We start from the raw sequence: 14,604 nt of genomic DNA on the forward strand, positions 1-14,604 counted from the left end.
AGATAGAACTATTGTGTGGTATCTACTTTCAGCTGCAAGGATATTATATGCGCAGCTATGGAAGCAAGATAAAATACCAGAAAAATGGGATTGGATTTTAAAAGTTATGTCTTGGAGTGAAATGGACAAACTTACAAGAATGTTAAAGGACTATGGTTTGGAGAAGTTTAAGATGAATTGCGAGAAATTTCAAATATATGTTGAAAAACATTGGGAAGTAAAGGGACATTTAGCAATGTTTGAAAACAGTTGAATGGTTATAAAGAAATGTTTTGTTTTTTTTACTGGATTAAAAGTATCTTTTTCTTTTGATAAAGGTTAAGAGATTAGAGTATAAGATTTTTTAAGAGTTATTACCTTGTCTTTATAGCAATTTAAGTAAACACCGGCTGGAGTCAGAAAAAGGGGGATGGAAGGGGTGAAAAGTAATGTATTGGTATTATTCTTGCATTAGTACTTTCTTTAATGGTTTTTATTTTATATAAATATTATTACAATACATTGCAATAATAAAAGTGATTTTGACCAAAAAGAGAAAAGGGATGCTTTGGAAGGTAGACTCTAAGGCATTATTTCCCATTGAGGTCTTGCCCCTCCCCAAAAACCACCCCTCCCCAGGCTCCATCCTGAAAATCTCCAGGAATTTCCCAACCAAGAACTGACAACCCTGCATCAACACACACAATGCTACCTTGTCAGACCCCTGGTCCATTGAGAATTCGGCATTGTCTACTGTGACCGTCAGAACCTCTCCAAGGTCTCAACTTGGGGTGTTTCACATTACCTATGACCCGAGCCTTTTGATTGGAGGTGCCGGGGATTGAACCTGGGGCCTTCTGCATGCCAAACAGATGCTCTACCATTAAGCCACGTCCCCTCCCCAAGCTGCTTTGAGCTTTTACAGAATCAATGCTCGATTAACTACTCTACTGTTTCAAAGAAGAGGAATATCACCGCTGTCATCATTCTTTACCTTATGTCCCTTGTGCTGTGATTTGTCTCCCACCAGTAACCTGACCATTGTTTCCCATCTTTCTAAGGCCTGGAGATCCCATGCCGTCACCATAAACATTGTCTGCTCCGAGGGGATTTGCACCTCTTGGGTAGCGTAGATAGTTCCATCGGTCCTCACCTTGAAGTCCAAGTTGTCGGTTTCGTAGCGGATTCCCTTGGTCTCTGAGCAGTCGCTAAATTTCACTGGAAAGGAAGGCAAGATTATGATTATTCCTTATTGCCCTGAATCTCTCTTTCTAGACGAGGCAGCTGCAAATAGCAAACCTTAACACTGTAGGAAACCTACTGAAACAATGAAGAATATAAAAGAGAAAAGAAGAAACCAACTAGTAATAAAAAGCATCGTAAAACATTGGAATAAGAAGCAACGGTTATTCTAGGGGCTTTTCTGCATTTTAATTTTCCTCGCTTGTACATTCCTGTTTTTATTCCCCCTCCCACCCTGTTCTGCACATCTTTTGCTTAAGTTGATATTTACATCACCTTATGTCCAGCATAAAAACCTTCAGTTTAAGTCTTCTGGGAGCTATGCTGGCCATAAACCAATGTAATATCAAATGGACCATTAGCAGGGCTTTTTTATATAGCAGGAGCTCCTTTGCATTTTAGGCCACATACCCCATGGGGTAGCCAATCCTCCAAGAAGAAGAAGAAGATATTGGATTTATATCTCGCCCTCCACTCTGAATCTCAAAGTCTCAGAGCGGCTCACAATCTCTTTTATCTTCCTCCCCCACAACAGACACCTTGTGAGATGGGTGGGGCTGAGAGAACTCTCACAGCAGCTGCCCTTTCAAGGACAACCTCTGTCAGAGCTATGGCTGACCAAGGCCATTCCAGCAGGAGCAAGTAGGGAATCAAACCCGGTTCTCCCCAGATAACAGTCATCACATTTAACCACTACACCAAACTGGCTCTCAGTAGGCCCTGTAAGAAGAGTCCTGTAAGCTCTTGGAGGATTGGCTACATCAGAGGTGTGTGGCCTAATATGCAAAGGAGTTCTTGCTATAAAAATATCCTGACAGAGGGAGCAAAACATGTGCAGGATGGGGGGAGGGGGGATTCCCAAAAGAAACAGGAACTTAAAAGCAAGAAAAATGATAAAGCAGAAAAGCCCTTAGTCTCCCAACTCACCATAATTTTAAAAATACTGAGATCAGGGAGAAGAAGACAATATATCATTTATTTGGAAACTGGTATTCTGTTTTTCCCCCCTGACAAACATCCAAAGAAGCTTATAACTTTATTCTCCTCCTCCAGTTATCCTCACAACAACCATCTTCTGATGTGGGTAGGTTAGGCAGAAAGACAACTACTAGCCCAATATAACTCAGCAAACTTCCATGGAATCATAAGAGAGTGAGGATTCAAGTCGAACAACTACTATGCCACACCAAGCAACCTGGAGAGAAGAATAAATGTTTATGCCTGAAGCCTGAAGCTCAGTAAACTTGGAGTCAGATAGGTTTTAGTTGACAAACTAATGTATTTTATGAGGTGCCACAACAGAAAAGGCTCTGTCTCTCAGGACTGCACATCAAATTCCTGCCAACAGGGACACACTGAGCAAGAAGATTTGAATGGTTCCTCAGTGGAACAGGCTTCCTTGGGAGGTGGTGGGCGCTCCTTCTTTGAAGGCTTTGAAACAGAGGCTAGACAGCCATCTGACAGCAATGGTGATTCTGTGAACTTAGGCAGATCATGAGAGGGAGGACAGGAAGGGTTGCATCAGTGCTTAGTTCTTGTGGCCCCCTCTTACATCCCAGGGAAATTCTGTTCACCACTTTGGGGTCAGGCAGCAATTTTTCTCCAGGCCAGCTTTGCTACAGAATTACGGATTTTTTCTTCCTATGGGGGGAAGGTACCTCTGAATTTCCTGCTTTGTGGAGGGGGTTGGACTAGGTGAACCTGGAGATCCCTTCCAACTCTATGAATCTGTTAGTCCAGTAGCAGGACAGGATCGACATGTTTTTTGAGGGGGGGCGAAATTAAAAAATGGCTCCCCCTTATGGGCCATTCTATCTTATGGTCCCATAGAATGCAATGGACTCCATACCCAATTTGGCGCCCTCCCTCCGTCGGCGCCCAGGGCAAGTACCCCCCTCTGCCCCCTCCCCCAGATCCGGCCCTGTCCAGTAGCACCTTAAAGACCAACACAATTTTCATGGCATAAGCTTTCAAGGGTCAAAGATGTTGTATCTGATGAAGAGGGCTTTGACTCTTGATAGCTTATGACTCATAAGCTCTGAAGAGTCAAAGCCCTCTTCATCAGATGTATTTTATGAGGTGCCACAACAGAAAAGGCTCCGTCTCTCAGGACTGCACATAAGCTTTGACCCTTGAAAGCTTATGACCCAAAAATATACAGCCTGAAAGCTTACAACCCAAATATCTTTTTTTGGTTTCTAAGTGCTACTGGACTTGAATCTAGTTATTCTACTCAGGGCTTTTTTTTTTTTTTGCCAAAAAAGCCCAGCAGGGACTCATTTGCAGATTAGGCCACGCCCCCTGATATCACCATTGTTTCACACATGACTTTTTGCAGGAACATATTTGCATATTGGGCCACACCCCCAGACACCAAGCCGGCCAGAACTGCGTTCCAGTGCATTCCTGCTTTTAAAAAGCCCTAGTTCTACTGCAGATAAACATGGCTACCCTCTGAAAGACTGAGCAAGGCCTCTGGTGCAGACAAAAAGCTTCTTGAGTAAAGGAAACACCACAGAAAGGGGAAGGAGACAACACAGGAAGGAGGAGGAATGGAAGCAAAGATGACCAGAAATGTATATGATTGGGCATGGTCAGCACGGGGGAGCAGCATATCCGTGGGAGCGGGAGGGCTTCCACAGTGCAGTTGCATCCTCTTTGGGCTGAAACAGTGGTAGCATTGGGACTCTGGCAGGTTTGGTTATGTCGACCTCTCCCTCCTCTCTTGCCATGGACACCAGATAGTCAGAGGGAAGGTAGTCATGGGGGCTCTGTGCCCACTAGTTGCTCCCCCCTCCGAACAAACAGTAATGGCTGTCAGAAGTACCACCAGCCACCACCAACCAGGGGGCATGGAAGAGGGTACTGGCTGTCCTTCCCAGTGGTAGCTATAATCAGAGCCAGTTTACTGCTCAAACCACTCAAGCGGGACCAACTTGGTGAAGGTGGAACTGGGAGAAGCAGACGGGCCCTCCACCTGAGTTGCTGCCATCTGGGTCCACGGTACAGCCGTCTATGGAGGCTGTAGATATTGGTTGGGGCAGTAATGAAGGAGGACATTCAGGGTAGCAGAATGGCTTGAGTCTCCTCAAGCTACTGTTGTTTTGCCCAGGCCTGGGCATGCCAGCCGCTAGGTAGGACCTGGGGAGCCCCCGTAATTACCTGAAGCCAGACCTTCCATCAGGTTTCATTTTAATGGAGTGCTAAAAGGTAGTCATGGGCTTCAAAGAAATGGGGAGAAGGGAAGAGGCAAGTGGGGAGCAGTGTTCCCTCTAAGCTGAGTTAGTGAGCTAGCTCACAGTTCTTTAGCCTCTGACTCACACATTTTTGCCTTAGCTCAGGAAATATGGCCCCGGAGCAAACTAATTGATGCTGTAGCTCACAACTTTAATGCCAGTCGCTCACAACTTTAATGCCAGTCGCTCATGGCGTAGAGTTCTTGTTCACAAGACTCCACAGCTTAAGGGAGTACTGGTTGGGAGCCCTACTCCATCAGAGAATGCGGGGCCCAGAATTTCATTATGGGCACTAAGCTTGAAGCATCAAACCAACTTTAAGGAAAACAACTGATTTGGGTTTTGTTTTGTTTTTTGACCTTTCAAGGGAGCTGTTGAACTTTGCTGCCATTTCCAGGGAAACCGCTGCAGGCTGCTTTTTCAAGCAGTCGGCAAAGTTTCATTACATCTAAGAGACAGCCGATCGCCCCTTCCTCCATTATCTTTTCAATAGGCTGAGAGACCATTAGCCACACAGTTGATCTCTGGTTTCCCTGAGCCTCCGGCAATCTGCCTCACAAATGGGATGCCTCTATGTTCTTTAATGGCAATTTAAATGTCCATCATCATCCCATTATCAGATTTACTTTTTATGTCACAGAATAATTAAAAAAACCCCAATCCACTGCTGAAACTAAATCCTTCTGTCCGACTCAGATGCATGCAGTCAAGACTCACGCAGTTTGACAGTCTTTTGCATTTGCTCATGAAAGAGTTCCGAGGCTCTGTGGCATGATACAAGCTGGGGAAATCTGGTTTAAGTAAACACCATCTGATAAAAAAAACCTATCAAGCTAGAGAAAGCACAATAGTGGGTCTTTTGATGGCGGGCTAATTGCAAAAGGGAGACAGCGGGTTTGAGGGAGGATTCTGGGTTGAATCTTTGAATCACAGAGTCACAGAATCATAGAGCTGGAAAGGACCTCCAGTGTCATCTAGTCCAAACTCCCTCACAATGCAGGAAGCTCACAAATACTTCCCCCCAACACACACCCCAGTAATCCTGCTCTATGCCCAGAAGATGACAACCCCCCCCCCAAAAAAAAAACTCCTCCCGCATCCCTGGCCTAGCTGGCCTGGAGTCAAATTGCTGCCTGACCCCAAAGTGGCAAACAGCATTTCTCCAGGCATGTAAGAAAGGGCCACGAGAACTAAGCACCGATGCAACCCTTCCTGCCCTCCTTCTCGTGATCCGCCTATGTTCACAGAATCAGCATTGCTGTCAGATGGTCACCTAACCTCTGTTTCAAAACCTCCAAGGAAGGAGAGCCCATCGCCTCCTGAGGAAGCCTGTTCCACTAAAGAGCTGCTCTCCCGGTCAGGAAGTTCTTAACATGTAGCCAAAACCTCTTTTGATTTAGTTTCCACAACACCGTTTCACCAAGGACCGACCTACATGTTATGGTTCTTAAAGAACCAGGTCTGAGTTCCCAAAGCTGTGCAGTGGCTACAAGGGATGGCTTCTTTGATGAAGAAAAAAAAAAAAAGGAGGAGAGCCCAAATGGGTTTGGAATGGTGCTGTGGGGAGGACCCACTTAAAACACACACACACACACAATAATAATTAATTTATTCCTAAGTAGAGAAAATGCAGGGGAAACATATAGGCCTCTTCCTTTATGTCTCCAAATGCTGTCAGTAGGTAACATAGCATCTGACAGTATCTTCCTCTCCATATACAGAAAGCATGGCAGAGTGAGGCGTGCGGCGAGGGGTGTCCGTGACACACCTTTTCTACCAGCTGAGGGCACTCACACAGCCTCCCATGATTTTGAGGAAACAGATTTGTTTTAAACTATAAACCTTCCCCTCAGTTAGCAGGTGTTCTTAAGATAATAAATGTGTAAGGATGGGCTCGCTGCCCTGAGGTAAGTTTTGTGGTACACAATTAGAATACAGAGATTACTGAGGCAGGAGTTGTATGTAAACAAGAAAGGAGGATTATTTATTTACAAGCTGGTTTTAAAGAACAGATCAGAGCACAGGTCTCTAGGCAGTCAAAGGAGAAACCTGGCTGAGGCACATATATATCTTTAAGCTAGTTATAGCTTCAGAGTGTGTTTCTTTTTTTTTTCACAAGAATTTTTTATTGAAGTAATAAGTTAATCGGGTACAAAGGAAAAATAAATTATTCTTCAAGACCCGATATTCTTTTACCAAGTACAATAATTCGAAGTTCTTTAAGATTTTCAGGTACAAACAAGCTTTTATGGAGTAGCCATTAGGTTAGATCTTTTCACTCACACAGGATTACGCCCAGACCTTGAATTCATGGTCTGCTCATCACCAAAGACAAGTCTAACAACTGAACACAAGAACATAAGAGAAGCCATGTTGGATCAGGCCAATGGCCCGTCCAGTCCAACCTTCTGTGTTACACAGTGACCCCCCCCCCAAAAAAAACAGATGCCATCAGGAGGTCTATCAGTGGGGCCAGGACACTAGAAGTCCTCCCACTGTGCCCCCTCCCAAGCACCAAGAATACAGACCATCATTGCCCCAGACAGAGAGTTCCAACAATATGCTGTGGCTAATAGCCATGGATGGACCTCTGTTTCATATGTTTATCCAGTTCCCTCTGGGACTGGATAACTGGGCATTCTGTTCTCTCCCAGAGGAAGAACTAAACTACTCTGCCATGCTACCAGCAGAGGTACTCTTCCACTTGTTTGCCATTTTGCTGAACCAGACTTGACCTATCACTCTTCTCTCCCTGAGGCAGACCTGAGCTCACTACTTACACACTTCTGTCCAATATTCCATCCCCCTCCTGAAAGGTGATTGGATGTGGGAGGAGCCCTTCCATAGGCTCAGCCTTCTGTCTGTCACAATGGGACAAGGTTCAAATGACTTTTTCCCCCTTGGTAGAGTTGGATGTGAGGAAAAGGATGGAGGAGTCTCTGGCCCCACTGGTGGACCCCCTGATGGCACTTGGGTTTTTTGGCCACTGTGTGACACGGAGTGTTGGACTGGATGGGCCACTGGCCTGATCCAACATGGCTTCTCTTATGTTCTTAGGAGCAATTTCAATTCTTTGTCCCTCCTCACAATAGACCAATCACAACCCATGAGATTGTTCCTCCATGCTGGTCCCAAGAATGATCCCTTCAGGGGTCAGAAAGAGCCACAACACAGGGGAGTGATGCCTTCTCCACAGGAAATGGTAGCATACCGCCCAGGATATTTAAGTGCCTCAGCCTAACGAACACATTGCATGTTCTGCTTAAGGTGAATAAACTCATAAATTTGCACATATGTAGATTTACAAGGTAGGGAAATAGTACTACCTTCCTCTTACATTCAGCTACTCTGTTTCATATGAGTAACTGCCCTGAAGGGTCAGATGGTTGCAGCTGTACATACATATTTGCCATCAAGTCACAGCCAAATTTATGGTGACCCCAGCAAGGTGCTTTCAAGGCAAATGAGAAGCAGAGGTGGTTTGCCATTGCCTTCCTCTGCAGAGCCTTCTTTAATGGTCTCCAATCCAATTACTGACCCTGCTTAGCTTCCGAGACCTGACCAGACTGAGCTATATTATACCATTACAGAGCTGGAAAAAGTCAAGGAGGCAACCAAGATTATTAGGGGGTTGGAGCACCTTCCCTATGAAGGAAGGCCGAAGAGTCTGGGACTTTTCGGTTTAGAAAAGAGACCACTAAGGGAGCACATAATAGGGGTTTATAAAATCATGCATGGAGAGGAGAGAGTTGACGAGGAGGAAAAATTTCTCCCTCTCCCAAAATACTAGAACTCCGGGGCATTCAATGAAGCTGATAGGCAGTAGGTTTAGGACAGACAAAAGGAAAGACTACTTTATACAGGGAGTGATTAAAAGGTGGAATTCACTGCCAGAGAATGTAGTGATGGCCACGTGAATAAACAGCTTTAAAAAGGGGATTAGAGAGATTTGTGGAGGATAAGTCTATCAATGGCTACTAGCCAGGGTGACTGAGGGGAACCCCCACATTCAGAGGCAGTCAGCCTCTGAATCTCAGTCCCAGGAAGCAACATCGGGAAAGAGCCTCTCTGCTCTGTTGTTGGACCTCCAGAGGAACTGGGTGGCCCGTGTGTGAGACAGGAGGCTGGACTAGATGGACCACCAGTTCGATCCAGCAGGGTTCTTCTTATGTTCTTATGAAGGCCTTGGCCTCTATCCCCCATTGCTGGCCCTCCAGAAGAACTGGTTGGCCACTGTGTGAGACAGGAGGCTGGGCTAGGTGGGCCATCATTCTGCTCTAGCAGGGCTCTTCTGATGTTCTTATTCCACATCCACATCCCCAACCTTAGGCAATGTGAACTTGTATACTGAGTGCCCTCAGCCATATGGCATTCCAGAGCAGTTAACCCTCCCCTCCTGGACTGATGAGGCATCCTGATCTAGCGGTTTACTCTGGAGGAGTTTGCCCCTCCACAGCAAGGGTCCTTCTGAAGCAAGATTTGTCACTTAGCAGAGAGAAAGAGAGGAAATTGGCGTACAAAGTTTTCAGTGGCACCTTTAAGACCTTAGGATCAAAATAGATTCATGATCTCTCTCAGTGTGTAAAACAAGTCAATTGCTTATGCATGCCAGCTGAGGCCATGCAGGAAGGGAGGAGGATGCTTAACCCTTCAATTCTTAGCCCTGACCCACATGGCTCAGGCTAACCCAACCTCACTGGTTTTCAAAAGCTAAGCCAGGTCGGCCTTCGTTACTATTTGGACAGCAGAGCTCCAAAGAAGTCCAGGGTCACTACACAGAGGCAGGGAATAGCAAACCACCTCTGTTCCTCTCTTGCCTTTAAAACCCCATGAGGGAAGTCACCAAGCTGGCTGCAACTTGAAGGAAATTTCCACCACCACCCACCCCTTCAATCCCCTCTTGGTTTACTAGTCAAAAGCAGGCTTCTTAACTGTCGAAGAAGAAGAAGAAGAAGAAGAAGAAGAAGAAGAAGAAGAAGAAGAAGAAGAAGAAGAAGAAGAAGAAGAAGAAGAAGATTGATATCCCAGCCTATACTCTGAATCCCAGAGTCTCAGAGCGGTCACAATCTCCTTTACCTCCCCCCTGCCACAACAGACAACCTGTGAGGTATGTGGGGCTAAGAGAGCTCTCCCAGAAGCTGCCCTTTCAAGGACAACTCCTACGAGAGCTATTCTCCAAGGCCATTCCAGCAGCTGCAAGTGGAGGAGTGGGGAGACAAACCCGGTTCTCCCAGATAAGAGCCTGCACACTTCACCACTACACCAAACTGGCTCTCACTGAGATTAAAAGGGAAGGGATACTGCTTCCTTTAAAACCTGCCTTCATCTAGTTCAGCGTCTCCTTTGCTCTACCTGCATGATCTCTGTAATCCATACAACAACCCCGAGAGGGTTGCCAATTAGCAGAAAAATCACTTCCTTCTACTGAATCAGCCCCTTGTCTACTCTGACTGGCAGCGGCTCTCCAGGGTCGCATGCAAAGGCCTTTCACATCACCTACCACCTGGTCCTTTTAACCAGTGATGCTGGGGATTGAACCTGGGACCTTCTGCCTGCGGAGCAGATGCTCTGCCACTGAGCCACAGCCCCCTTTGGACCATTTGCCTCCCAACTGTATATGCATGTTCCTTTTTTCTTTAAACCCTTCTATCTTCTTCACTGCAAAGGTGTCTCAGGCAGAAGCACATCCATATGAGCAAACGTACACAAGTAGCATTGGAGCTGTCATCACAACCATCATCACCTCCGGCTAGTGAAAATTATGAGGTGTTCACCAGCACATCTAATCTGTTTGATAGAAAATGATGGATAAAGTTAGTAGTATTTTTTTTAAAATGTGGGTCTCTATGCAATTACGGTGGGAGTGTTAGGTTCTGAGCAATTTCACTGTCATGGTATCCTTGATTTAATTACTGTTTATTCCAAAATTCAGTGCAAAGGCACTCCACTTGACTGCTTTGTTTCACAGAGTGAATGTGTCCCCGCCCACCGTTCAGGGCATCACCTTTTTATTGCCGTTTGACATGCAAAAAAATAATTTCGACATCCATTCCACGTGGAACGCGGCCTCAACGTTTCCCCACCTTCATTGATCCCTCCCACCTTTTCGACTGCAAAAAGATTAGTTTTTCTAGACACGTCCTCCCCCTTCTAAACCTGTTCATTTTGGAAAACTTAGATTGCCATTAAGTCGTCTGTTGAGACTTTGTTCTGGTTTTAACACAAGTTTGGAAGGTAAACATGTTATTTGGAGAATCGACCTGAAGTTTTCACAATCACCCACCTAACCAGAAAGGGGACATGGGAGTGGTTTCTGCATCTTGGGAAGAATTCAGGGGTCTGTGCCTTAGGTGTGATGAATTAATAGCCTAGTGTAGGGGTGGCCAAACTTGTTTAACATAAGAGGCACACAGAACAAATGCCAGATGTTTGAGAGACACAAGACATGAACGTAAGATGTTTGAGAGCAGGAAGGAAAGAAGGAAGGAAGGAAGGAAGCAAGCAAGCAAATAGAAGTGGGAGAGAGAGGTCTACATATGGAGCAGAGGTCCATCAGTGGCTATTAGCCACAGGGTATTGATGGCACTCTGTCTGGGACAGTGAGGCTCTGTATTCTTGGTGCTTGTGGGGGGGGGCAACAGTGGGAAGGCTTCTAGTGTCCTGGCCCCACTGATGGACCTTCTGATGGCACCTGCTTTTTTTGGTCACTGTGTGACAGAGTGTTGGACCGGATGGGCTATTGACTTGATCCAACATGGTTTCTCTTATGTTCTTAAGTGGAAAGAAAGCAAATTTAACTTTATATGCATTCTCCAAGCTGCCAGCTGGTTTGGCTCAGAGAAGTGATTTAAAGAGAGAAATGCCTTCTCCAAGCCAGATGACGGGGTGGTGGGGGCTTCGAGAGCCCCACAATATGCGTGAAAGAGCCACATGTGGCTCCCGAGCTGCAGTTTGGGCCTAGTGAGCTGGGTGCAGCACAGGTTTCCTACAGGCAGGAAGACACCCACAAAAGGTGGATTTGTTAGCTCCCCTGCCTGTGATAGCCTTATATAGCCAACCTCAAGAGATTACAGTGGACCTCCAAGCGACAGAGATCAGCTCACCTAGATAAATTGGTCATATTGGAAAGTGGACTTAATGGCATTATATCACATTGAAATCCTGCCCCTCCTTTGTGATATCAGCAATTAATATATCTATTTTCACTTGCCTCTCAGACCTATTTGCATGTGCAGCAACCAAATTATGATTAGCAGAAGAAAAGAACCATCTTAAATTATGTTTATCATCAGGGCTTCTTTGTAGCAGGAACTCCTTTGTACATTAGGTCACCCCCCCCCCCCCCCGATGTAGCCAATTCTCTGGGAGCTTACAGGGCTCTTAATGCAGGGCCTACTATAAGCTCCAGGAGGATTGGCTACAACAGGGGTGTGTGGCCTAATATGCAAAGAAGTTCCTGCTACAAAAAAGCCCCGTTTATCATAATATCTGATCCAGTCTAGGCCTCAGCCTTCTGGAAAAGGTCCCACAGAACTGGAAAAAATTAATTTCTTATCTCAGAGAAGACAAGTTAACAAGCAAGCAAGCAAACAAGCAAAACAAACAAACAAATAACCAAACTCTGGTTACCTTTATTCAAAGCCAGCAATTTTGATTATTCTGGGTCTTGTTACATGACACAGTCTTACAATTATAGTAGCCAGCTTTTAAAGAGCTCCGGTTGGCTCACACAAGGAGATTTGCTTTGATCTAGCAACTGAGCTCTCAGAAAGCAAACAATTCCTCTCCAAATGGCCAGATATCACAGTTTGGAAAACCTCAAACTGTAAAAATCTGACTTCTTATTCTGGATTGACTTGATGTGAATCAAAGAAAATGACAAGGAGCCAGGTAGCAACTCAAAACAAAGCGGTGGTTGACTTTTCTAAAAAAGGCAACAAGTACAGCTGTTATTGACAGTGGTTCCATATACAATGATAACAATAAGGTTTGTTCTGACTTTGTTCAAAACCTGAATTTAATCTGGCATGGAATAAAATGGGAACTGTGGTTAAACAGCTAGCACACAGCAAATGATACACTTTACCACTGATTTCAGTTGAGTTCAAAAACTGCATCTGAAATAGGGTTGTCATAAGAACATAAGAGCATCCATGTTGGATCACGCCAATGGCCCATCCAGTCCAAAACTGTCACACAGTGGCCAAAAAACAGGTGCCATCAGGAGGTCCATCAGTGGGGCCAGGACACTAGAAGCCCTCCCACTGTTGCCCGCCCCCCCCAAGCACCAAGAATACAGAGCATCACTTGCCCCAGACAGAGAGTTCCATCTATACCCTGAGGCTAAAAGCCACCGATGGACATCTGCTTCATATGTTTCTCCAATCCCCTCTTGAAGACATCTATGCATGTAGCTGCCACCATCTCCTGGGGCAATGAGTTCCATGTGTTAATTGCTCTTTGGGTAAAGAAGGACTTCTTTTTATCCATTCCAACCCAGCTGCTCAGCAGTTTCATTGAGCGCCCAATTCACTGAGTTTCCCAGCTGCAGGTTGGGAAATTCCTGGAGATTTGGGGAGTGGAGCCTCAAGAGAGCAGGGTTTAGGGAGGGGTGGAATGGTATACTGTCATACAGTCTACCATAGGGGTGGCCAACGGTAGCTCTCCAGATGTTTTTTGCCTACAATTCCCATCAATCCCAGCCATTGACCATGCTGGCTGGGACTGATAGGAGTTGAAGGCAAAAAACATCTTGAGAGCTACCGTTGGCCACCCCTGGTCTACCCTGTAAGGCTGCATTTTCTCCAAAGGATATGACCTTGCTTGTCAGGAGTGCAATTGTCACATCTGGAGATCTTCAGTCTCTACCTAGAGGTCTGCAACCCTGATCTGAAGCTATGAGATATCCTAGCCTAGGATCACTTCTGAACACATTAGAATACTCAGATATCTTTAGATATAACCCTATTGTCAAAGCATCAGCTGGAGATAAAACTATGCAAGGGGTGGCTAAACTGTGGCTTGGGAGCTACATGTGGCTCTTTCACATATCTTGTGTGGCCCTCCAAGCCCCTACTGCCCCATCATGTGTCTCTTTAAATCACTTCTCCAACTGCCAAGCCAGCCAGTGGCTTGGAGAATGCATTTAAAATTAAAGTTGCTTTCTTTTCACCTCTCCCTCCCTCCTTCCCCATCTCCTTCCTTCCTTCCTTCCTTCCTTCCTTCCTTCCTTCCTTGCAGTTCTCAAACTTCTGGGGCTCATGTCTTGCATCTCTCAAGGACCTGCCATTTATTTTATGCAGCTCTTATGTTAAGCGAGTTTGGCCACCCCTGTGCTATACCAAACCTCAAGAACAATATTCAGTATCAAAGGACCAAAGCTTCGATCGGTTCTCAAGAATGTGAGGATCCTGAGTTAGACCTGTCCTTGGCTGCAGTGCAGTGAGAACACTTTAGATCCAAATGTGCCATTTAACTCACTCCCAGGAAAGTGTTCCTATGATCACAGCCCCGACTCCTCCCCACAATTTGCTTGTTCTCAATTTCTGCTTCTAATGCAAAGACCTCCCTTACCCGGTGTGGAAAAAAATGCTTAAACATCTGCTTAAACTCCATCAAGGCACTCCAAGATGTTGCTCTTCTGTCTTATGTCACTGTGTCGACTTTTATGCTCCATTATCTGAAAATGACTGCCTCATAGACAAAAGCTCCTCTGCGATTTGCTAATTATTTTCTGTTAGTTTAAAATAAACCTTCCTAGAGACAAAGGGAGTCAGGAGAGAAATTAAGCCTAATGTTCCTAACAAGCTAAGGGTCTCCCTCGGCACAGATCTCTCCTAGTCTTTGACCATCAGGGTCAGAAGCAGAGAGAGGTTCAAGGACACCTTATATCCAGGAGCTATTGCAATGAATTAAGCTTTAGAGACAGTGTTAAAAAGGGATCAGTCATATTCATGGAGGATGGGTCTATCAGTGGCTACTAGAGATGGCGAATAAAGGGAACTTCAATATTCAGAGGCAGTAAACCTATGAATCCCAGTGCCAAGAGGCAACATCAATGGAAGGCCTCAGCCTCTACCAGGGGTGTCAAACTCATTTGTTATGAGGGCTGGATCTGACATAAATGAGACCTTGTTGAGCCAGGCCA

General features: G+C 45.5%; 1 protein-coding gene across 1 annotated transcript in view; it reads right to left on the reverse strand.

Annotated features, from left to right (window-relative positions):
* Nucleotides 1-14,604, reverse strand: part of CDH4 (cadherin 4) — a 1,291,203-nt gene that overhangs the window by 560,319 nt on the left and 716,280 nt on the right. The window contains exon 4 of the mRNA XM_060232964.1: nt 974-1,197. Within this exon, the coding sequence (XP_060088947.1) occupies nt 974-1,197 (224 nt within the window). The remainder of the gene's footprint in view (nt 1-973; nt 1,198-14,604) is intronic.

Source organism: Heteronotia binoei, chromosome 2 (genome assembly GCF_032191835.1).
Source record: "Heteronotia binoei isolate CCM8104 ecotype False Entrance Well chromosome 2, APGP_CSIRO_Hbin_v1, whole genome shotgun sequence".
NCBI lineage: Eukaryota > Metazoa > Chordata > Lepidosauria > Squamata > Gekkonidae > Heteronotia > Heteronotia binoei.